This window comes from Dermacentor andersoni, chromosome 5 (assembly GCF_023375885.2).
Source record: "Dermacentor andersoni chromosome 5, qqDerAnde1_hic_scaffold, whole genome shotgun sequence".
Taxonomy (NCBI): Eukaryota; Metazoa; Arthropoda; class Arachnida; order Ixodida; family Ixodidae; genus Dermacentor; species Dermacentor andersoni.
In genome coordinates, this window is record NC_092818.1 from 152,819,444 (window position 1) to 152,845,365 (window position 25,922).

Consider the following 25,922-nt stretch of genomic DNA (forward strand, 5'->3'; position numbering starts at 1 on the left):
TGAAATGCAGCATCATGTTGAGAAGACGCTGTACTGTGCACATATTTGACAATTCAGGCAATGATTTCACTGTGTCATGATGCCTAGGCGTGGATGCTACGTAGAAGCTTCGTCTTCGAGCCCGAGTCGACAGGCCAGCTCCAAGGCGCATCACTACCGGCAATAAACTTCAGTGCTTCCAGTTTGGCACATAGCTGTACTGTAGTGGATGATATCGAGAGAGAAATATTAGGTATACGCTGTTCCCTCGAGGTTGGAATGACAATGATTTATGAGTAGCTATTCGTATAGCAAGACCCACATGTATGTATGTATGTATGTATGTATGCATGTATGTATGTATGTATGTATGCATGTATGCATGTATGTATGTATGTATGTATGTATGTATATATATATATATATATATATATATATATATATATATATGGGTTCGGTTCCCACCTGCCGCAAGTTGTTTTTTCATCCACTTTTTTTCCAATAATTTATCGTTTCCTTATTTCATTTATTAAGCCCAAGTAATTGCCCCTATGTTGTCCTTGGTGTCAGTGATTGTTGGCTTCTCATGATATGACTAATAAAATCGGGCCCCCCGGTTAACCCCCTTCTTCTCGTTCATATATATATAAAGCAGAAAAACGCTGGGTTGAACTTCGCATTTCTTCTATCTGTCTTCCACCTTCATCCATATTGCTGACTGCATGTGACTGGACGTACATATTTAGGTACTTTATTCTTAAGGCTCATACTTAACGCTTATAACAGGCTCATGCAGGCAAATTGCATTTTGTGTTGAATACAAGTGTGCGCATATTGTGTGCATATAGTGTGTGCAAGTACATAATGTCATCTACTACCCTTATTTTGACAATATAAGACATATATTGTGGATCACTCATACCCGGGAAGATGACAGAGTGTTGACAAAAGAAAAGCTGCTCGTTTTTCTTTTTCTTCTTTTCTACCCGCTTTCCTCTCTCTCAGTGAAGGGCAGCAAACAAGGTGGAACTTCGGTAACCTCCCTGCCTTTCCAAAGCAAGACGCATTAATACGACTTTTGCATTCTACGGGCCTAAGAAAACAGACCGTCAAGAAGCTGATCACATGCTGAAAGACGTGATCGATTGGTCACAGTCCGTATACCTCGTACAATTCCAGTTCTACATCACACTGAATGGAAAATAGCGGCAGTACTAACAATAAATAACCAAAATCAGACAAGTATGCCCCAGGAATCAGCTCATCTGTGTGTCTCCGTCTTACATAAATAGGGCAAACCTGTAGCCGCTCTTCAAATGTGCGTGAGGGCATGGACAGCGTCGGCTCCGTCGAAAGCTCTCGCGCTTCGTGCCAGGCGTGCGAGCGGAGTCCTCTGCAGACTGCTTCGCAGGCGTTCTCACTCAGCTGTTGGCGGTGCCTTCCCCCTCCATGAGGCGGCGCGCAGGGTTCAGTAATTTACAAGAACAGAATTTTTGAGCAGAGCATCCTAGGCGAGCTCTTAGCTATGCAAGTCAGCTGTGGTTCCTTTTATAACCTATTCTTATTTTTCTGCTCATTTTTCGCGCCCCTTTAAAGGGGTTCGCAAAGCATGACAAACCAATACACGAGGGCCTCTCCTCCTGTAGAGTCAGTGAAATGCGGTGTGCACGACGCTCGAAGCAGAACCCGTCGCTGCTTCAGGCCTTCCGCCGCGCCAAAACGCACGAGAGCTCTTTGGGTCTTGAGGGAGGACAGGAGGCGAGAGAGAGAGAGAGAGAGAGAGAGAGGCGAGTGGCCAGACGCTTTCTCTATGGTTTAGACACGCGAGTCTTGACTGGCCCGCTTGCGCCGACGCGGGGAGTCGGAAACGGAGGAAACGATGGGGAGAAAACGGAGGGGCACCGGAGGTGACGTCACACGGCAGGAAAGGAGAGGCGAAAGCTCCCGGAGAGCGTGCCGCTAGAGGAGGAAACGAGGGCGACACAGGAAGAAAAATGTCAAAGAGAAATTGTGAGGGACACGTCGGTGGTGAGAGAGGAGGCGCCTAGGAAGGGAACACGGGACAGGGTGACGGAAGAGATTAAGACAAAAGAGAATATATTAAACGACTACATAAATACAGACAGTCCCGAAGCAGGGAATGCGATCAGTCTGAGGGACCCACCGCAAGCCGTCGTTGGTGGGGAAGGAGGAGTGCCCAGACGAAGGGCTCCACGGTGCGGCTCGGACGCCGGCTTTCCGCGCGCCCGGGGCATTGGCACACGCGCTGCCACTCGGCGCAGACGCGCGCACCGCACCGACGACGCGCTCCAGCACCCGTGCCGACGACGTGTGGAGGAGAAGCGCTGTGTGCTGCTGCTGCTGCTGCTGCTTGCCTGCTAGGACGGAGTGAAAGTGCGCTGTGTACGGAGGGCTGAGAGGCAAGGAGGGTTCGGCGCTAATCTCTTTGACCGGTCCCCGAGGCAACGAGGGCGCGCGTTCTGCCCATCGAACACCGTTCGCTCCGCTTGTTTGATCGGTGAATTAGCGGACCGCTCGCTACACTCCGCCGGTTTTTGTCTCCGAAGCTTGGGACTCGTTAACGTGCTCGCCAGCACCAGTTCGACATGGGTTAGGCTGCGAGGATAGCAATTTCCGTCAGCGCAAGAATTCTTGAACTGACCACCGCTAGCGTTTGGGCTGTTTGTGTCGTCGCCGTCGCCGTTCTGCTGACCACCACTGCTTCGGCCACGAGAAATTTCGGATGACTCTAACGAAGTGGTCCCGTGTCAATGCGCTCTTTTCAACTTGCGGTAAGCACCTGCAGTTTTTGTTCGTGCTGTCGTACCTTTAGAATACGCAGATATATAAGTGGCTGTCATGATAAATCGGTGTTACTTAAAAGCGACAAATCTAGGATAATATACATCTCAGGAATAAACGTATTTCTCTTCCATAGTCATCCCGTTGATCATTTCATTACGCAGTTTGCATACGCCATAACAAAATACAAGCGGCTAAGGAACTGTGTCCTTCAAGAAAGAATACCCTATTTGTCAGAAAAGAATATTACCGGAACTCGTACAAGAGTCTCCGCACGAAGCTCCACGATACGTCATATTTAATTACGTCGCAAGCACTATAGCAAGAACATGAATAGGTACTTTGAAACTCGTATTCTCGTAAGAAAAAAAAAATGCAGAAAGCGAGTGGGTGGAGCCCCTAGTCCAGGGCCCCACTGGCTTGAGCGGTCCGCCGTGCTTGGTCGAGGAGCGCTAGTTGCATCTCCCGATCCTCGCTGGCGAGCCAAATGAATGCTAATTCCAGGTGAGTAGACACAAGGCTTCCACTCTGCCGATTACACGTTTGTTTTACATTTATTTGTAGGCGGGTCTCTTACAATAAAGCGGTCCTTATCAAGTATGTTGACACCTCTTACGAGATCGGCAACCTATGCTGTTCGTGGGCGTTGAATACCTTAAGCGGCGAAAGGAGTGAAATCCGCGTTCATTAGCCCTCATACATTATAGGTGTCTCTCAGACGCCTACCCGACGTTAGAGGTTCAACAATATGCTGAACACTTTCGAAAGCTTATGCCTGCTTTATTCATGCTAGGTTTTCAGCATTAAGTGTCTATAAGTAATGAACATGAACCGCCAAATTGCTTTCTGAGACTTTTGCTGGCCACAGGCTGCTCGTATACATACGTCATTCGGCTGGAATATATTAAGGTGAAAATGTGACCTGTGATTGTGAAGAAAATGGACAAGTAGCCCAGAGTGACTTTTACTTAGGGTTTAAAAAGAACAGCTCATTCTTAAAATTTATATGTATAAAAAAGTAATTGCACTGTAGAGACGCTGGCAACTCGTTCGCGCTGGCATGCGACAAAAAAGAAAAAAAAAAACCACTTTGCTAAAAATAAAGCTTCGGCAACATATATAAGCACTCAAGGAAGAGTTCTTGTGAAAGTTCTCAAGTCGGGTAGAAAAGAAGGGTAGGCAAAAATGGCTTCGCTTAAAAAAACTGTGCACGGTAATATTCTGAAAGGTGCGATCGTTATTCCATGCGCATTACAAGAGCCATGTTGAAATGAAGTTAGTCTCCCCTCACGAACAAGTGGAAATGACAAGAGCATGAATTCAATAGAGCTTCGCCGAACGGCCCGCACATGTCTAAAAGCGGAAGGCCAGTGATCGATCTTGTCGAGCATCATTAGGAGGCCAAGCGGACACCCATGCATAACGATGTTACGTGAAGATCAATAAACAGTTGGAAAGATAGAGCAGAAAAAGGACGATTTCTTCTCTTTCTAAAAAACAAATCGACAACTTAATTTTTGCTTCGCGTGGTTTCGCAGACTATCAAGCTCGAGCCAGTGACGTAGCCAGAACCTTTTCTCGGGAGGGAGGGGGAGGGTTGGCTCCCACTTGACCTCCGATGGGACGGAGAAAAGGGGGAGGGGCTGGGAAGGCTGCATACTAACACGGAAATTACGGGTAGGGGAGGGGGGAGAGGGGGCATGTGGCCGGTGTTCCACCCACTGGCTATTCCACTGACTCGAAAAAGATTAGAAAGAGTGCGTCATTGTTTTTTCACTGTATCTGAATAGTTGCAGAATCGTCTACTCCAGCTGAGAAATCCGCATCACTGTTTCAGGTTGAGAGAGATAAGAGAGATAAAGCAGAAATGTCAGCGAGAAAGTGTCTGGTAGCCAGCCCTACGCTAAAGGGGGGGGGGGGGGGGAGAAAATAGAAAGACGAGAGAAAGGGAGAGGGGGGAAAGGTGCGCTAAATGCGTGCATTCGTTTTTTTGTTTTTGTTTTTTCGCTATGAGCAACAACACACTTGGGCACTTGCCGTTGGAATGCCCAACTTTACACAGTTGTCACTCTTTGTTACTCAGCAAGTTATAGCAACCTACTTTTGCTCAAACTGCGCTCAACAATATCTTGTTTTCGAAAGGTCGAGCTTCAACTCGGTATGAGGCTCGCAAAGCTGTCCAGGGATACTTGTCGACAACGCGACTATAGATTCACGTCTGTAAAACTCCTGCGTGTGATGCGACGTGTTGTATTGCGCCTTAATTCCTCTTCATTTTATTTTCTTTATCTCCTTCTTCTTTTTCTCTTTATCTGTCTATCTCCTCTTCAAGCGGGTGGGTGTGATGCCCCTTTTAGGAGACAATTGCTGGTCCACTTCTCTTCCTTTTTGGTGCTTATATATGTTTACATCATTAATAATAACGACGATGCTATACACAATGCACACACATGGGTACAAAATAAACATCGGCCAAGAAGCATAGAGCTTCCTGTAACAATTACTAGAGGGAACTCCGCGTTAGTGTCTACGTGAGCTGCAAGTACGGCAGTTTATCAGGCATGGGAAAGAGCATTATGTATAGCTTGGTCTAAACTTCGTTCTTCTTGCTTCAAACGACCTTGCACCTTTGTGAACAGACTGCTTTCAGCAATATGTTGCGTCATAAACGCAACAATTTGCAATGACTATGGATGTGCGCCGAGACATTGCCTTGCCGTGTACAGGAAACTGCGGTTGCTTAGAAATTTAGCATAATAAAACACAAGAAATAACGTCACGAGAGCGAAGCACGAAGATTAGACAACTCTAGGTAATGCACGTCGTTCTCACTGTAGCTGAACGATCGCAGAATTACAGCTCATCGAAGTAATTTTTGTTGTAAATTACAAAAGGTACAGAAGAAAGGAAAATACAAACTGACAGAAGAAGCGCTTCTTCGTGTCAGTTTGTGCATTCCTTCTCTGTCGGTGATCTCGTCCCCTCTTGCGCGGGCTGTACACATAGCAAAGAGCAATGAAAGTACACTGAACCCAGTTCGTCACCCTATCAGACGTGTGCACACGGTCAGGCAGCGCAACACAGTCAAAGGTGTTGGCACAGAACAGTCGTCCTCGATATAAGGACAGCGGGCATGACTCTGCAAGTGCCAAGCTCTAGTAATGAATATCGCCCAGTAGGGATTCATCGAAGTCGTGTTTTTCTTCTTGTTGCTTTATTTTCCAACATGAAAATTACCGAGTTAGAAAGACAAAACCTATCGAGAGCCGACGAAGATATGGAATCGTCCATAACAACACAATGCTCGAGGCTAAGGAAATAAAGAGAACGATGAAGGAAGTTGAATCTTCTTGAATTATCAAAGTTTTTGACACCGTGAAGAATTGGTTCCGACAGTCTGCAGAACGCTTATAACTACCTATTCAGTTTGCCAATGCCATACTTGTTTTGTCGATTATACTGTATAACGACTTCTTGCACACAATTCATTTGACAGCGCTTGAAAAATAATGGGCCAAGGGATCTGAACTTGCTAACGGCTTCCGCAGACTGTCTGTGCACCTTGCATAGAAAAAACCTCAAGTGAACAGCCATAGTTTAGTTGAACTCCAATGACATTTCTCAAGCTTTTAAACTCGTTTTCATAAAGGACGACGAAACTTCCGCTACGAATAAAGAACCGGATAGCGCTGGGATTGGGAGACATCAGCAATAGAACACTTCCTTGTTGGAAGCCTTGCCATTCGCCGCTGCATAAATTTAGTGCGTTTTGCTGTTTGTGACCATTCACAAACAGCATATATCACTCCTTCGCAGCAAATGTCAAGTATATTCGCGTTTGTTTTTATTTGGACTGCATGAGTCATAAAAACACATTTGTAGAATGACACGACAGGAATTTAATTGTGCAGCTATAGCGAAAGAGACTGCAGCTACGCAACATTTTCACAAACAAAGAAGAAAAAAAACGAAGAAGCAAACAACACTAATATTGCTGCAATGTGCTTATCATTATTCACGTTCCCATGTTAGCTTACCGATGACCTTCGACTATTTTAACGCTTTTCTCACGGCAATATACACTTAAGTAGACTATCGCAAAAAACATAACTTCGACATCAAGGAGTTATCCACCTCACCAGACAACCCTTAAACAAGTGTTTGTTAAAACAATGCTGGATGAATAAGCAATCCAGCAATGATCCCCATATTTGTCGCCAAACACTGGCTTTTTATAAAGTGGCATCACTGCTTCGTTTGTCTTGCAGCTAGCACCAGTCGTCGCGCGTATGCAGCAAAAATACCTTGCACGCTACAGACGTAGTGCGCAAAAAAAACATGAAAAGAGTTGTTTCAGGTTTAAAGCTTATTTCACCGGCCTCTGTGACTGCTTATAGTCCTGCGCAACGTCCTACAAGCGCAGTGCTCACTCTCTCCTCGTTTTTCTCTTTCCATCCCCCTTTCTCTTACATTCAGTGAAGGGAAGCAAACCAGTCGCTCCCTACCTTTTCTCTGCTTGCTTTCTCGCTCGCTCTCTCAACATGAAGAAGGTGCAGACATGCTTACAATGCTCCTTGCATTAAGTGTAAATGAAAACATTTCCTTCCACAAGAGTATGAAATCATGATATCATTATGCTGCATTTTCGCACCTAGAGTACACGTCCAAAGGTTTCACAATGTGGCATAATCAGCACCGTAAATGGTCATGCGCGACGCCTACTACGCGTACCCTGCTCTTTCTTCTTCATGTCAGAAATTACTGACAGTTGAGTGACGTAATTATGACCAAAGGGCCGTCGTTGGATTGCTCCGGACAGTACCCCCCTTGAAATTTTCAGCACAGTATACTGTATTGTAGTGGCATGCGTCTATGGAAATTTCTCAGAGCAGCAAATGAACGCATTGGTGGTAGCCGTTTCAAAACAGACTATAGACTTTACAAACAAAATGTTACCACTTCACAAAGCTTTGGCAAAACTCGCTGTTGCTTCACAAATTGTTATCGTAAGCACAGTCTACATTTCACTTACCGATATGCAATACTTGTACCTACGCCTCCTTCTTTTTTATTCACCTAAAGACAAACTCTTGTGTGAAAGCTCCGCGCAAGAGTGATCATGCAATTTCTAATGAGTTCAGAGCTTTGCTTCGTTGATGCGAGCGTTGGTGGAGGGAAAATCTCCTTAGCGGGGTGAACACCGCATTGCGCTGTTAGGCCTTTCAGCATAAAGGTGGGGTCTGGGGATAACGAGCTAGCAGAGAAGCAGCATTCGCCGCGCGCCATCAACGCTCCCGTCGCCGGGGTGATCGTTCAGCGTTCGCACGCATGTCTGGCTCATCGGCCTGGCTCGATCGGCTTAATGAGCACTTCGCGCTGGATTGCAGATCAGGAAAAGTGGCTCTGACGCACCGTCACTTCCATTTCCGCTCCGCAACCGCTGCCACCGCGCGTACTGATGCGCTTCCAGATCACTTTGAACTGAAGTGAAAGGTTAGAAGTGCATCAGGGAAGTGCAAAGTAAAAAAGTTATAGCACGGAAGAGCTCACCTCCCGCCTCCTTTATAATTGGAAGTCTGCGTGCGCTACTGTTGCTTAACTTTGAGAAAAGCAGGACCTGAGATAGCGTATGTCAGCGCTTGCAAAGCTGTGTACAGTACGTGGGCTGTGGCGATAAAGAAAAGCATTGTAGTGGGATCAAGTTTGGATGTCGGCTTACCGTATAAGATAAGGTGTGGATGTCGGCTTACCGTATAAGATAAGGTATGTGCGCTTCTGAAGTTCCGCCTGCACTGCAATTTATTATGCAGCCTGCTAACACTATTGTGCGTTAAGTGCTGCTTTTAGAGCGGCGCAAAGTGTTCGTAATTCGTCCCAAGGATCAGCTGACGGCAGCCGTCACAGTGAGCTCTTGTTCTTTGCTACGGCGGTGTAAAGCTGAAGGTTTCAGATTTTCTTCCCCTGTGGAATGTATTCTCAAAAGAAGTTTAAAAGACTGTTTAACAGATGTGTCGCCTCCCTGCCAGCACGCTATCGGAAGCTCAACGCGCTCGTTAAAAGGAAAGCGAGCAAGTGCGCTACGTTCGGTCGTGATAAATGACTTCCAATTAGTTCCCCAATGTAGGTGCCGTGCACTTTTCGCCGGCCGTGTACGTTTTAGAGACTTGCTCAGACTTCGAAAAGCAAAGTGTGAAAAATAAATGGTGATGGGGGTCGGCTTCTCTCATCCACTTGTATTTATGCATTTTTTTTTGTCTTCCTTTTTTCTTCCTTTTACTTATACGCCACAGTGTTCTTCTTAACATGCTCGGGACCTTGCATAGCATTTGGTGTGCATAGTAAAGGCATCAGCGGCAATCATCAGGAAACAGTGAAGGAAGAATAAACACGCGGCTTGTAAATAGAGCTTCGTTCCTAAATGAATAGGATGCGCCACCTATTTCCTAGTTTCTACGTTTCTTTGTGATTGCCAAGCCGAAGTCCGCATGTTTTATATCTTGACGGGTGTCTTAAGACGTCCAGTGAAATAAGAACCTTATTGTCCAAAAAATATGATAAACGCTTTAGCAGCATAGTTTCCCACACATAATACAAGTTTCTGAGGATTGTAAAGCGTCTAAATGCTTCTGAAAAAAAAAAGAATTATTTCGTTTGGCTGCGCATTAAGTCATGCACCACCTGGTGTACCGTACCTCATTCATCTGATTGAGCTTCTTTCCTCCAGTGCCTGCTTGAGTGGTTAAAAGATTCGATAACCACTCGACGCAACATCCGTAGACAATGAAATGGCAGGTCTTAAATGGCCGCATCTATTGCACAGGTAGCGTGAGGACAAGCAGTATCATGATCAGATGCTGCAACTCGATGTGCTTGACCCAGGCGATGGGCATCTTTCACAGGTTTCACACCAGTCGTGAAATTTCTGATCCATTCATACGCCTTGCTGCTGTGACACACGTGCATTACCATACTTGACTTTCACTCTTCAATGACTTTCAATAGGTTTCCCGTGTCGAAAATTTGATCACAGAAATTATGTCGTCCATGTCGCAAGTGGGACAGCCGTGTTCGCAATCGGAGTGTGATGATGTTTTTGACGCGAAAGCATCAAATGGTTCATTGAGCAAGAAAGCCGGCGTCTATTGTCAGGAGCAGCGACACGACACCTGAATTCCCATTGGCTACGACCCCACGCCTCGAGCGCGCCTCGACGGAGCAGAGAGGGCAAAATGAAACGCCTACTTCCGCGATAGCGCGATAGGTGTTGCGGGAGGGAAGAGTCTCTGCTTGCTAAGTATGGACAGCGGGTCTAGTTGGTTGTGATTGGCATTATGAAACACCGGCGTTCGTGTTGTCCTTCTCTCCTCGTCCATGTTCAATTGTGCGCTCGAACGATGTTTCATAATGCCAGTCTCTGTTTGAATGCATAATGTTGCGTGAGGGGAGAGTCTCTCGTTGCGCAGGACGGCGGTGGCATGCGGCGTTGGCACCGCAGGCTGCTGCTGCTTGCTGGCTCGGGCAGCACGCAGCGCTATGGTACATTACTCGCAGCGCAAATCTCGAAGGACTGCTTAGCGGCGTTCAATTCGACATTAATGCTTTCACATTCACAACTCATAAGAGGGGATAAGGTGCCCTCGGATTTCTTTAAGTGCGCGCTTCTGCCACTTATCAAATATTTTATGCACTAGTGGCAACGATTTTGCCATCTTACAGGTAAGTGGCATGCAAATTTGAAATTTTATAACAAATTTACGGTTTTCATTTACTGGCCCTCGTGAATAAAATTTATTTATTTATTTATTTATTTATAAACACTGCTATCTTATACCAGATCATAGCAACATTGTTCACATGTAAATACACACAACAGCAACGAAAATGGCAGAACTATATGCAGTATAGAACATGTTGTTATGAACTGAATGAGAGGCACCGCACTTGCTACAATTCCAAGTAGAAACAAAGTATAAGAATAAACAATAAGAAGAAAGAAGCTATAAAAGTAGATGAAAGCACGGATTAAAGAAAAGCCAGAATTGAAAAATAATCTCGGCCAAATCAACATTCTTTTCTTTCCATTCCCCACTGAAGATAATTTTTATTTATTAATTTTTGTTTATTTCATACTGCTAGCCAGGGTGCCAAGCCTTAGGCAAGAGTGGGGATTCATAAGTTTTGTCGCTGACAAACGTATTTCAGCATGTAACATCGCAAAGACATAGTGACATAATAGAAAAATAACTGAACACAGAAAAACAAACCGCATGCCCTACAACAAAATGCATCATTATACAATCAACACAATCAGACAGAAAAAAGAAATTACCAAGGTTTCCTCAATGCATTTAAAAATAAATCGCATTCTATAACATCCGCTGGTAGATAATTCTACTCACGGATTGTTCTCAGGAAAAATGAATTTTTGAACATATCAGTGCCACTTATAATAACTACAACGTTCTTAGAGTGTCAAAAGCGCACTGCACATTGAGATGGTGGCTTTATATACAATGCCTGATTAGTTCCAGATGTATTATGAAAAACAAAAGAAAAGAAATTTCAATTTTTCCGTACTTACTTGCACTCTTTCAAGTTGCGCTCTTGGTAAGAGGGGTAAGGGTCTGCCATCTATAACAGTTAAAAAGAAATCGAATAGATTTTTTTTTGAACCCTTGTTACCTTTTTAAATGTTCAACGCAGTAAAAGGATCCCACACTGCAGCTACGTATTCTAACTATAGTCTAATAAATGTCTTGTGCGCGAAAAGTTTAATGCTCGGCGTGGGGCATTTCCACGCCTACCTCTCAAATATGCCGAGATTCTGCATGGCCCTTCTTTCGAGGTACTCGACGTGGTCATACTATATTAGGTCACATGTTAGTATAGAGAGAGAGAGAGAGAGAGAGAGAGAGAGAGAGAGAGGAAAGGGGAAAGGCAGGGAGGTTAACCAGAGAAAAAGATCCGGTTGGCTACCCTACGCTGGGGAGAGAGGGGAGGGGGAGGTGAAGTGGTAACAAAGTAGAGATAAGGAAAGGAAGGAGCATAGACACACAATCACAATCGGTCACTGTCACCGAATACTGTCATCGCACAGCACAGTGACACCTGAAGCACTGTCAACATCTGTTCAGGCTACAGCCGCCTGTCCAATTCTGTCGCCCTCAAAAACCGCAACAGTGTACTCGTCGCCCTCTGCTGCGAAGGCTTATGATGGCGGTATTTTAAAATAAGTTCCTCTGTGAGAGGTTTTTGGTCAAAGCGCGCTATCGCGGTTGCGAGTGATTGTCTCTGTAAATTATATCGAGGACAGTCCCAAAGAAGGTGTTGAAAAGTCTCCTCGTCACCACAGTCCTCACACGAGGCGTCGTCGGCCCATCCAATTCGATGTTAGTATCATTCCTAAGTAATTATATGTAGAGACCTCTGACAGTGCATGACCATCGATGCGCTGAGGAAACAAAAAAGGTTGCTTTTTGCGTGTCACTCTCATTGCGAATGTCTTTTTTTTATTTAGTTATTATCCGCCAATTTGCACACCATATGTGTAGTGTGGCTAATGCTGTGTTTAAATATTCATGACTCATCGGACCGTGAATTTCTTGCTATAATTGCGATTGTCCGCAAAAAGCTTTGTTCTTAGAGATAATTTTTGTACGATGCCATTGATCAATAACAGGATAACCAACGGCTCTAAAATATAACCTTGTGAATCATCTGTTTTCACGCTAGCAGAGTCTGAGCTTACGCCATCGACTGTTACACAGTGGCTTCTGATGGAAAGGTATGCTGCTAACCACGCGAGCATTGCGTCATTTTTCAGAATTGATTTAAGTTTACGCAGTATTTTCTGGCGACTCACATGATCGAAGGTTTTTCCAAGTCTAATAATATAATATTTTACGTTTAATATTATAATATGTTTTCAAAGTTAACAACGAATTCTGGGCTACTGTTATGTCAGTCACCTCGTTACACTGAGCTTCAGTTCTGGGAAAATATGCACATTTAAAACGGTAAACACGTTAGTAAATGGAGTTGTAGGCAATAAGTGTGTGTGTCTGTTACATGGCTTAGCCTGTCGCAGAGGTGACAAGTAGCCATGTATCAATATTATAGTGGCCGTTTAGTAGTTGCCAAAATAATTTTAAACGACATATGCGGTTTCTATTAGTTACAAAAGCTAAGGCACTACGAGAAATAAAGTCGGTCATAGAAGTTTCGCCCATTGATATTGTAGATAAACCTAACTGTCTTTTATCAGATTTTCTAAATTCCTGACTCACTAAGACAAAACGGTTATTTTTGTACGCGGGGTATTAACAGAATTGTTGTTTTACAAACTCAATCTCAAACGGGACACAAGAACTTGTGAAGTCGCAACGGCCCTTTCGTTTTATGGACATGGAGAAAGCAACGGGTCGGAACAAATTCAGACTAACATTACCAACGTTAACGGATTTTATTGCGTTTAGCATTCTTAGGTAATTGACCGCGATGTCTTGCGACTGTCCAAACGTCCTCGTGATCCGTTTCCGCAGATAGCGCACTCTAACGCAGCGATAACAAATCGAACGGTGGAGCGTTACCGCTATGCGGTGGCATGGGCTATCATTCGGCACCGCACAGTGACGCGCCGTGGCAAGGAGAGCGCCTCTCGACAGCTTGCGCTTTGAAGCACTGTCGTTGCGACGTTGCGCCTCTGGTCGGAGTATCTGTGACTCGTAACATAAACGAAACACAGTGCCACTAATAACCGCCTTTTAAAGCGTGCTAAACGCCTTCTCGTGTCGCAACAGAGCTTGGCCCCAGGTAATTTCTTTTTTGTTTAGTTTCTGTTTAGGGGCACAGCCTATACTCCGTTTCGTACAAAGCAGTCAACGCTGTGGAAGCTAGAGAGATCTTGCGGTGGCTTCGATCGCACATGTATGTAGTGTAATGTCTTTTTTTTTATCCGCAATATTGCGCAACTGTATTTTATATAGGCTCGGTATTGAACGAAACAAGCTTTAATCCTTAGAAGCAAATACACTGTGGTATACGGCTGCTAATGCGTTGTTTTAGATCATTTTTTGTTGTTCTTTTCGCTTGCTTTTTTTATTTTGAGCCCGCGAGTGAACGCTGTTGGCGCCCAGCGAAGCATAGACGGAAACCCGCGGAGTGATGACTTTTCTTGATCGAACTTCTTGCGTAGCTTCCACAGCGTTGGCTGCTATGTATGGAGCGGAGTATAGTGAGCTTCGCTATGGTTGTTGCACTGTTAACAAACTGCAACTACGCCACGCACGCTGGCATATCCCTACGGACATATCATCGCGAACATATTCAACAAGTCAGGACAAGTACAGGGTCATCATAATCATCATCATCATCATCATCATCATCATCATCATCATCATCATCCTAGTTACGCCCACTGCATGGCATAGGCCTCTCCCATACTCCTCCAACTACCCCGGTCATGTACTAATTGTGGCCATGTTGCCCCTGCAAACTTCTTAATCTCATCCGCCCACCTAACTTTCTGCCGCCCCTTGCTACGCTTCCCTTCCCATGGAATCCAGTCCGCAACGCTTAATGACCATCGGTTATCTTCCCTCCTCATTACAAGCCCTGCCCATGCTCATTTCTTTTTCTTGATTTCAACTAAGATATCATTAACTCGCGTTTGTTCCCCCACCCAATCTGCTCTTTTCTTATCCCTTAACGTTACTCCCATCATTCTTCTTTCCATAGCTTGTTGTGTCGTCCTCAATTTAAGGAGAACCCTTTTCGTAAGCCTCCAGGTTTCTGCCCGTACGTGAGTACTGGTAAGGCTCAGCTGTTATACACTTTTCTCTTGAGGGATAATGGCAACCTGCTGTTCATGATCTAAGAATACCTGCCAAGCGCGCCCCAGCCCATTCTTGTTCTTCTGATTATTTCAGTCTCATGATCCGGATCCACGGTGACTACCTATCCGTAGTAGATGTATACCTTTACCACTTCCAGTGCCGCGCTACCTATCGTAAACTGCTGTTCTCTTCCTAGACTGTTAAACATTACGTTAGTTTTCTGCAGATTAATTTTTAGACCCACCCTTCTGCTTTGCCTCTCCAGGTCAGTGAGCATGCATTGCAATTGGTCCCCTGAGTTACTAAGCAAGGCAATATCATCAGCGAAACGCAAGTTACTAAGGTATTCTCCATTAACTCTTATCCCCAATTCTTCCCAATCCATGTTAGAATCGCACCGCTGGCACGAGTTGTTGGGGTCTCGGTGCTGACGCCCGTTATTGCCAATGGGTCGCAAGCCCCAAGGGTAGCGTTGGCCTGGCGGCCTGGGGCACTGGAAGCATCCGAAGGTCCCGGCAAAGCAAGAGAAGACTGGTAACAGAACAACTTGTTTATTCTAACATAGCAAAAGAGCGGCCGGTCAGGTCGACCGAAGTGGAGAGACGGGAGAGCACGTAACTCAACAGTACAAATCGGAGCCTCTCCTCTGGCGTCCGGGGGCAGCTGCTCTTATACTCTCGGCGTCGCGGTCCAAAAGGGAAGGTCACGGGATGAAGGTCACGGGATGAAGGTCACGGGACGGCGGAGCATGAGCCCACGACGGCGCGCACGGTCGAGCCGAGAGACCTGCTGAACCGAGTGCAGTGACGCATCGCCAACCCGCCCACACGACGGCGCGAACGGTTGAGCCGAGAGACCTCCAGGCTCCTCATTCGGGGAACTCCGCTCCCCGGCTGCCGCGCTTTGACAAGCGAGGGCACACACACACACACGCACACACGAAGACACGTGGCACTGAAACACGCCTGGACACGCTTGGCGGGGAAGCGTTGCGGCGGCGTCGCACGGGCCAAAATGTCCGCCGCTTTGAACAAAGCCCCGGCGTCCGTTGCATCCGCGCGTTGTAGGCGAAACGTAACAGACCGCCCCGCCGGGGGAAGGAGATCCCGATGGTCAGGGGACTGCATCCGCTGTCCGGAGGGATGTCGCTCGATGATGCTCATAACCGAAGTCGGGCGTCCTTTGGCGTTTCCTGAGCGCAGCGCACAGAGAAGGCCTCGTTCTCACGTTCAGGTGCACACAGGACACTGCAAAGTGACTTCGGGAGAGTTGACATTTTTGTTCTCGTTTCCGGCAAGCGTTAGAACTACGCCGAAAGTCAACCGCTCAGTCAGCAAGCACGGCACAACCCTCACTAAGTCCTGTCAGGCTCTTTCCCCTTTTATACTGCTGCCTAGTTCCTTACAGTAGTTTAGCAGCACTCAGAACGCGTCCACAAATCGGAAAATTGCACAAGAAAGCACATCATCACTTTGAAACACTACACAAAAGCAATAAGTTAAAAAAAATCCTGCCTCAGGAAGAAAAACATCAGTAACAAGCAATTTTGAGGCTGATTCCCACGTTAGGGGCTTCGACTTAAGCCATCGGCGTTACCGTTGAGACTCCCCTTTTTGTAACGCACCTCAAAGGAATATTGTTGCAAAGCGAGGCTCCAGCGCAGGAGGCGGCCATTTTTGGGAGAGATGGTCTGCAGCCATTGGAGAGGGCAGTGATCCGTCTCAATGATAAACCTCGAGCCAGCTAGGTAACATGACAATTTCTGAACGGCCCACACGATACACGCACACTCTTTCTCGGTGGCGCTATACGCCTGCTCACGACTCGTCAGCTTACGACTAGCATACAGGACGGGGTGTTCTACTTCTCCATTTTCCCGTTGGCACAGTACAACGCCCATGCCTCGCTCACTAGCATCACACTGAACAACGAACCCTTTTGTGTAGTCGGGCGATCGTAGCACAGGCTGGCTTGTTAGGGCGCTCTTTAGGGCGCTAAAAGCTCTTTCCTTCGTCTCATCCCAGACGACTGTGTGCGGCTCTGTCTTTCTTAGAGCATCCGTCAAGGGAGCCGCGATATCAGAGTACCTGGGGATGTACCTCTGATAGTAGCCGGCGACACCTAAGAACGACCGAATATCGGTCTTCGTGCGCGGTTGCGGGAAGTCTCGCACAGCGGCCACCTTTATTTCAGAGGGGCGGCGACGACCCCGACCAATCACGTGTCCGAGGTAGACAACCTCGGCCTGTGCTAACTGGCACTTGGGAGCCTTGACTGTCAAGCCCGCATCGCGCAGGCGGGTTAGCACTGCCCGCAAGTGCGCCATATGCTCAGGCCAGGATGCGGAGAATATCGCTGCGTCGTCTAGATACGGTAAAGCGAATTCTTGCTGTCCCCGCAACACTTTATCCATGAGGCTTGAAAAGCAGTATGGCGCGTTCTTCAAACCAAAACTCAAAACTTTAGGACGGAATGTCCCCATTGGTGAAATGAACGCCGCATACCTACTAGCCTCTTCTGTAAGTGGAACCTGCCAATAACCCCTGACAAGATCTAGGGTGGAAATAAACTGAGCGCTACTCACTCTCTCAAGGCGCTCCTCGATGTTAGGGATCGGATAAATTTGATCCTTAGTGATGGAATTAAGCCTGCGGTAGTCGACGCAAGGACAAGGTTCCTTGCCCGGTACCTCAACTAAAATCAAAGGGGAGGTATAATCACTCTCACCCGCTTCAATAACACCGAGCTGTAGCATTTTCTTTACCTCAGCCTCCATAATATCGCTCTGGCGGGGTGACACCCGGTACGCCTTGGATCGTACTGGCTCTGGGGAGGTAAGTTCTATGTCATGAGTAAGGACAGAAGTCCTACCAGGCGTCTCAGAGAACAGACCTTGAAACTCTTGTAAGAGCTGGTGTAGTTCGGTTTTCTGCTCAGGCGACAGCGATGCTTTTCTTATTAAGTCACTAATGACTTGATCGGTGTCTTTCCTGTTTGTCACTGAGCCTAGTCCCGGAAGCTCGACCGGAAGCTCTTCTAACTTTCCCGCATCGGGAATTTCCTCTCCAGTATCTGGTGCCTTTAACGCTACAGGCTCAATTTTATCCCGTTCGGGCGTGCTCTGAATACTAGCTTGCTGCGCCTCTGACCCTTTCTCATCGTTCAACAACGTCGGCCCCGCAACTACCGCCTTTGCAGCGAGTTCCCGAACCTTCGATCTGGTTGAGGCCTGAACGCTAGCCTCACCAAACAAAAGCCCCTTCTCGCGCAGGAGGTGATCGGACCTGTTCGAAAATAGGTACGGGTACTGGGGGGGCAGCATAGATGACACTGCGGCCTCCGTCTCAAGTGCTCCGAAAGGTCCTTCAATAAGCACTTTTGCTACCGGCAGACACACGCTATGAGCTTCCACTGCTTGCTTGATCCATGCGCACTCGCCCGTGAACATATCGGGTTCTACGTAAGAGGGGTGAACTACATCCATTGTAGCTGCGGAATCGCGAAGCACTCGGCACTCTTTCCCGTTCACGAGGAGGTCTCGCATGTAAGGCTCGAGAAGCTTCATGTTCTCGTCAGTGCTGCATAAAGACAAAAACACGACTTGTGTTTTTGTTTCTGGACACTGCGCCGAAAAGTGACCCGGCTTCTGGCACGTATAACAAACGCGCGCTTGCCTCGTCTCGAACCGCTTTCTGCGTTCGGCTTCGGTTGCCGCCGTCTCCTTACGTTCGGTCGGACTGCTTTCACTCGCATCCGCACTACGTGTATCCCCCTTTGCTCTCATGGGTGTGAACTTCGGCCTCTCAAACTTGGAGCCAAATTCACCCTTTTGACCGTCCTTAGCTCCGCGAGCCCGACGCGTCACAAACTCCTCGGCTAACTCAGCGGCTCTAGCCACCGTACTAACGTCTGGCCTATCCAAGACCCAGTACCGCACGTTCTCAGGTAACCGACTATAAAACTGTTCTAGCCCGAAACACTGCAGAACTTTCTCGTGGTCACCAAACGCTTTCTCTTCTTTGAGCCACTCCTGCATGTTTGACATAAGCCTGTAGGCAAACTCTGTATATGACTCACTTTTGCCTTTCTCATTTTCCCGAAACTTCCGACGGAACGCCTCCGCTGACAGCCGGTACTTTTTTAGCAGACTCGATTTCACTTTGTCGAAATCCTCTGCCTCCTCTCTCTCCAAGCGAGCGACTACGTCGGCCGCCTCGCCGGGTAACAAAGTGAGCAAGCGCTGTGGCCACGTTTCCCGAGAGAACCCCTGCTTCTCGCACGTTCGCTCAAAGTTAACCAGGAACAAACCAATGTCCTCTCCAAGCTTAAACGGCCGCATCAGGTCAGTCATTTTGAACAATACTCGTTCTCCTGCACCGTGTGCCTGACTTCCATTACGAGCGCGTTCCATCTCTAACTCGAGACGCTTCATTTCCAAAGCGTGTTGACGGTCGCGCTCTTCTTTTTCTTTCTCTTTTTGCTCTTTAAGTTCGCGCTCCTGTTTCTCTTTTTGTTCTTTAAGTTCGCGCTCCTGTCTTTTTGCCGTCTCCCTCTCCTCAATGGTCTCAAGGCATTCCGACAGCTCGTCATCCTCAGCTTCTAACTCAAGAATAGCCCTTAGCAGTTCTGGTTTTCTGAGTTTGTCTGAGACATCCAGACCCAACTCTCTCGCAAGCTCCAGCAATTTCGGTTTGCGCAACGACTTCAAATCCATGGCTGCTCTGAATGCTGCTTTCTCTACTGCCTACTATTGTCTTGCCGCAAACTAACCCGGCAGCAACGACAACCACAATTACCAGCTCTGTTTCTAACACTAACAAAAGCCTGGCAAAACTCAGAAGAAGAAAGTCCCGCACTCACCAAACCTCGCAGCCAAGACTTCAGCGCAGTCGTTCCGCTGCAGGCAACCAGTCATCACACAGGGCTCGTTGCACTGCTCCCGGATGGTCGTTGTGCTGCTCAGCATACAGTCAACCGCATCTCTTCGCTGCTGGCCTCCGTTGTCGCGATCCCACCGCTGCCACCAGATGTTAGAATCGCACCGCTGGCACGAGTTGTTGGGGTCTCGGTGCTGACGCCCGTTATTGCCAATGGGTCGCAAGCCCCAAGGGTAGCGTTGGCCTGGCGGCCTGGGGCACTGGAAGCATCCGAAGGTCCCGGCAAAGCAAGAGAAGACTGGTAACAGAACAACTTGTTTATTCTAACATAGCAAAAGAGCGGCCGGTCAGGTCGACCGAAGTGGAGAGACGGGAGAGCACGTAACTCAACAGTACAAATCGGAGCCTCTCCTCTGGCGTCCGGGGGCAGCTGCTCTTATACTCTCGGCGTCGCGGTCCAAAAGGGAAGGTCACGGGATGAAGGTCACGGGATGAAGGTCACGGGACGGCGGAGCATGAGCCCACGACGGCGCGCACGGTCGAGCCGAGAGACCTGCTGAACCGAGTGCAGTGACGCATCGCCAACCCGCCCACACGACGGCGCGAACGGTTGAGCGAGAGACCTCCAGGCTCCTCATTCGGGGAACTCCGCTCCCCGGCTGCCGCGCTTTGACAAGCGAGGGCACACACACACACACGCACACACGAAGACACGTGGCACTGAAACACACCTGGACACGCTTGGCGGGGAAGCGTTGCGGCGGCGTCGCACGGGCCAAAATGTCCGCCGCTTTGAACAAAGCCCCGGCGTCCGTTGCATCCGCGCGTTGTAGGCGAAACGTAACATCCAGGTCTCTGAATACCTCCTCTAAACACGCTGTGAATAGCATTGGAGAGATCGTATCTCCCTGCCTGACGACTTTCTTTATCGAGATTTTGTTGCTTTCTTTATGGAGGACTACGGTGGCTGTGGAGCCGCTATATATATCTTTCAGTATTTTTACATACGGCTCGTCTACACCCTGATTCCGTAATGCCTCCATGACTGCTGAGGTTTCGATTGAATCAAACGCTTTCTTGTAATCAATGAAAGCTATATATAAGGGTTGGTTATATTCCGCACATTTCTCTATCATATGATTGATAGTGTGAATATGGTCTATTGTTGAGTAGCCTTTACGGAACCATGCCTGGACCTTTGGTTGACAGAAGTCTAAGGTGTTCCTGATTCTGTTTGCGATTACCTTAGTAAATACTTTGTAGGCAACGGACAGTAAGCTGATCGGTCTATAATTTTTCAAGTCTTTGACGTCCCCTTTCTGATGGATTAGGATTATGTTAGCGTTCTTCCAAGATTCTGGTACGCTCGAAGTCATGAGGCATTGCGTATGTAGGGTGGCCAGTTTCTCTAGAACAATCTGCCCACCATCCTTCAACAAATCTACTGTTACCTTATCCACCCCAGCTGCCTTCCCCCTTTGCATAGCTCCCAAGGCGTTCTTTACTTCTTCCGGCGTTACTTGCGACATTTTAAATTCCTCTAGACTATTCACTCTTCAATTATCGTCGTGGGTGCCACTGGTACTGTATAAATCTCTATAGATCTCCATAGCCACTTTAACTATCTCATCCATATTAGTAATGATATTGCCGGCTTTGTCTCTTAACGCCTACATCTGATTCTTGCCTATTCATAGTTTCTTCTTCACTGCTTTCACCGCTTCACTGCTTTAGTACAGGGTGCTTAGAATAACATCTCGTGAAGTGTGCTGTTCTCACAAACAAGCTCACGGGTTCTGAAAAATTGAAAAATGGCTGAGCGGCCGAGCAGCCATGCAGTCAGTAAAGCAGCAAAACTTACAGTGGCGAGCGAGCACACTAGTGATGGATGGAAGTCTAAATTACACGCTGTGTGCCAAAGACGTGGAAATATCCAATACTTTTCGCACATCCTGCGTACCGTGAATCTTTCAGTGTGACAGTACCCACTTTGCGTACAGGTAGGCACGCGCCCTCGCGCGTACCACATAACTACTGGGCTAATCCGGAACCCGAGCTCGGTCGAATAATAAAAAATGGCCAACGCCGATCCTGTATATAGCATAATTCGTGAGTTCAAGAATTTGCACGGGGCTGTAGGAAAGTTTCAGCCAGCGGCTTGTCATGTGCATATATTGTATAGTTATGCTGTATATATAGTGCTGTATGCTGTATTGTATAGTTAGTATTGTATGCTGAACGTGCTTTTATTTCGTTTCTTAAGAGATCTTCCAGGGATAGTATCTGTATTCAGATAGTTGGTTCTAATGTATCATAGCTTCCCATCAGTGTGCAGTTATTAAACAGTAAACAAGAGAAGAAAACGTTTACGATTTCGTAACAGAAAAGAAGAAAAAGAGGCTGCCGCTGGCGCACTAGGCCAGTATACAATATAACACAGCGCCCTATGTCAGATTTTTGAAGATGACTGGACTATACGAACACCTGTAATTGTTAGTGAACATTCCCTCTTCGAGTGTGTTCACAATGACTGCCTCTTCATTATCTTCAGTATTCTTTCCCCTGAGTAAGGTAGCAAATCGAGCGCACGTTTGGTTAACCCTCCTGGCTTTCATTCTATTTCTTCTCCCTCTTCGTATCTTTCCTTTCTCTTATCTATCTTTCCTCTTCCCCAAATGTGGAATAACCCGTAGAGCACGGCCTTGGTTAACCTCTCTGAGTTTTACTTCTCCTTTGCATAAGCTTCAGAAGTACTACGCTCTTAAGCAAAATTACACCCTTTGGGTCGTATCTTACCACACAGCAATAATCGCCGTCTGTCTTGTCCGCATTTCCTTTCCTTAACGCTGCGAGCCCGCTACTTCCAAGTCACCAACGGCATGCGCGTTATCAGCAAGGCAGAGCATTCTCGACAGGAAAGTAGCGAGCGCAGCGTTTTCAAGAAAGGAAACGCAAGCAAGACAGATGACGATTATCGTTGTGTGGCAAATATACACCCCAAAGGGTGTACATTTGTTTAAGTGCGTACGTTGTGGACTTGACTGGTTCATACTAGTTGGTCGATACTAAAGAAGTAATGCACTGCGCAAAATGCAACAACGGCGGACGGACGAACAGACAGACAGACAGAGAGACAGGTAGCATTTTCCTCTATATATTACATGTTCAAGACAGCGCTATTTGGAGTAAGGGCAAAAGGAAATAAAACTGACTTTAATACCGGCTCGGCGCGCCTTCAGTGTCAAGTTTTTAGCGTTCCAAAACTATCTTGTGTCAAGAATTGGTGCTACGTGCAACCAGAAACTATACAGTTATTGTGCGAGAAGGGAAGCCCCGCCATCAAGACTGCTGTAGCTCAGCTGCACTGGGACCCACACACACTTACCGCACGTGGCCCTGCCAGAGGCCCGAAGCGTACAATCAGGCCTCTCTTTCATCGCTGTGGGAAACGACCGGCCCATCAACCAGCTTCCTATTCAGCTTCCGACTGACACCCAGCACTCTTGCCCTGCCTGTTTCATCTCTATATAGTCGCGCGGGGACGGGATTGAACCACGCCCATCAGTGACCATCCTTACTTTTAATCAGTCACAATACCCAAGACCACGGGGTTTTTACCGCCAGGCCCGGCTCTCATCCTTGCCTCCCACGACCGCCGTGGTGTGCCGTTCTGTGTGGCGCAGTTCCTACTTGGTTGGGTGCATCTAAAGCGACGTGGGGAAACAAGAAGTGGAGCTCAGCGCAGGCTGTAGGCTAGCGGAATAGTCGCGTGTTGGTGGGGTAGAAAGTATCTAGAAACTTGCGCTATGGAGCGTGAGTCAGCAGAATTCAAAAGTGAGCGATGAAACGGGTTCATTACAAACTAAATGAGCATAAGAAAACAGAAATAAGCCTGGGCGTCCATACTTGTTGGTATGCCATACTAAGGAATAGTTAAGCGCATAGATGACGAGGTCGTGAAAGCACTTGTGTGTGTCTTCTTTCACGTTCTCGTAATCTACGCACTTAACATTTCTTAAATACGAAAAATAGTCATAAATGAGAAAATATGTTTGCACTTTGCTTCAGGGCATAGGTATTAAATGAATACGTAAAGTTGGCAGCTCCTTTTAAAACCAAGGAGCCTTGTGTAGACGGAGGAAAGAGTGCTTTGATTGATGATTGAAGTTTATTGGCGCAAGGGCATCTAAGGCCAAAGAGGGCCAATGGAAAGAGTGCTTTAAAAGAGACAGAAAAAGGAACGCGAGCGCAGAGAAGCTAAAATTACGTTCACGCTCTTCTCGATACGTCCAACGAAGCCGTCGAAGTTGCTAAGCTCACGTGACGCTACACTGTACAAGCCGGAATACGGGCTAGGCACAGGAGACGAAATAAGGAGACTGGTCTATACCAAAATTATTATTTTTGTGTATGCAAGGGCATATCACGAGACATGAAACTTAGTGCAGCGTCAGTCACACTTGGAGTTGCCGAAAGGTGATTTTCGGCAAGAATTACAAATCACTTGCATTGTTCTCTAAAATTGGGAACCTTCAAAAACCTCCAGAAGGTAAGCTTACAGCTGCGTAAGAGGCATCCGTGTTCTATGAACTGCACTTCCCCATGCGTCAAAGCCGGCGCACTTATACAGCATGTAACTTTACATCGCTGTATGTGTGATACAAATTTGTGAGCAACACAATTGCAATATTCGAGTCAATGAGGTGATAATAACCCAAATATTGTAATATACTACGCTCTCTTTCACTCGTTCTTCCTATCTTTCTTTTCCCCCTTTTCCACGTGTAGGCTGGTCAACCGGGCCATTCCTTGGTTAATCTTCCGGCCTTTCTTTCTTTTCGTCCCTTTCTTTCTCTTTCTCACCCGCCGTGGTTGCTCAGTGGCTATGGTGTTAGGCTGCTGAGCACGAGGTCGCGGGATCGAATCCCGGCCACGGCGGCCGCATTTCGATGGGGGCGAAATGCGAAAACACCCGTGTACTTAGATTTAGGTGCACGTTAAAGAACCCCAGGTGGTCAAAATTTCCGGAGTCCCCCACTACGGCGTGCCTCATAATCAGAAAGTGGTTTTGGCACGTAAAACCCCATATATTATTATTCTCTTTCTCTCTCAACATAAAGAGTTCAAAGAGGGTGAAACCCTCTTTCAACGCTTTATGTTGTGCCGTTTACATAACATTTACTCATCTTTTTGTGGAGAAGTAACAATCGGTAACTACCTTCTTCGAAATGTTGAAGTTTCGGCGCGTGTATGGCCTCTTTCGTAATAGTGTTGTGGGCCCAATTCAACCCTGTGCCTTTGACAGACCCCCAATCCTGTGTAATTCTTTACAGTCGCTTCAATCTTGGCCAAAAAACAGGTTCAGATATAGTTTGATGAATGAATTTCCTCATTGCGCACGTATCCCCATAGTGAAATCTGGGTCGCTATTTCGTAGTGGTGAATTTTGTCTCTCTTTTTCTCGGCTATTCCTTTTCACACTTTTCGCGCTATGCCAGTTATCAGACCGACACCCAACCCGCGTTAGCAATACAATCAGCCAGCCGTGAACGGGGAATGATGACAGTGGCATAAAATCGAGCTGTAGACATCGCCGCCCTGGTGTGCCCGCTGGCTAAAAACTTCTGTTCATTCTATAGCACCCAGGCTCCATATTTCCATACAGCCTTCTTATAACTTGCTTACAGGGCGCACTTTCCCACGTTCCCGGATGTAATTTCCTTCTGAGACAACTGCAAGCAAGAATAAACGTGTCGTGCGGAGGCGAATGCCCATAGTTTCGAAAGCGCTTACTTTGGCTAGCTTGCCTCCTCCGGGAACTACTCAACTTCGACGACTGACCTTGTTATATACAACGGGACTATTTTCGTATGTGGAGAAGAAAGCCACGTGCAAGCCGTCGCTGCTTAGCGACAGTAATTCGTCGGCACACTGAAGCATAAATTGCGCCGTTCGAAGCAGCACCTACAGACTCGCAGACATCGCCGCAAGAATTCTCCTCCTTCCACTTTCTCGGTTACCCGTTTCTACCAAAACTTAGTTTGTGCTGAGAAATAAACAAATGGCCGAGAAAAGCGAATGTTTGGCACCGGGATCCCTGCAGCCACGTCTGCGCAATTACCCGCGAGCGGGACCGGAATCCCGGCCGGTTATGTTAACTCAATACATTCCCGGTTGGGCTTTGTCGCTGTCAATGAAAGCGACGCCCTCGGGTATAATCGCGGCGACTGGATAGAATGCGAGTACAGAGAGACGGGTCCTATATAGTACGTGGGGCAGCGCCGACTGACGCTGGCACATATATAGAGACCGCGCTGCGCTATCGGTAGAACTGACGCGAAAAACACTTTGGATCGAATCACGAATGCACGTGTTCATCATCGGATGTATATTATTTGGATGTGCACGCGGACATAAGCTTAGCGGTAAT

At 47.1% G+C, this 25,922-nt stretch overlaps 1 protein-coding gene across 2 annotated transcripts in view; it reads left to right on the top strand.

The window, feature by feature from the left end:
* The first annotated feature begins 2,168 nt into the window (after positions 1–2,168).
* The window catches only part of LOC126532137 (cell adhesion molecule 3-like), a 105,379-nt gene continuing 81,625 nt past the window's right edge, over positions 2,169–25,922 (top strand). Inside the window, exon 1 of one of the 2 annotated variants that reach the window (XM_050179819.3) lies at positions 2,169–2,771. In XM_050179819.3, coding sequence (XP_050035776.3) covers positions 2,723–2,771 — 49 coding nt within the window. In that variant the 5' untranslated portion in view covers positions 2,169–2,722. The remainder of the gene's footprint in view (positions 2,772–25,922) is intronic. The other variant, XM_072288430.1, reaches the window with a different exon arrangement.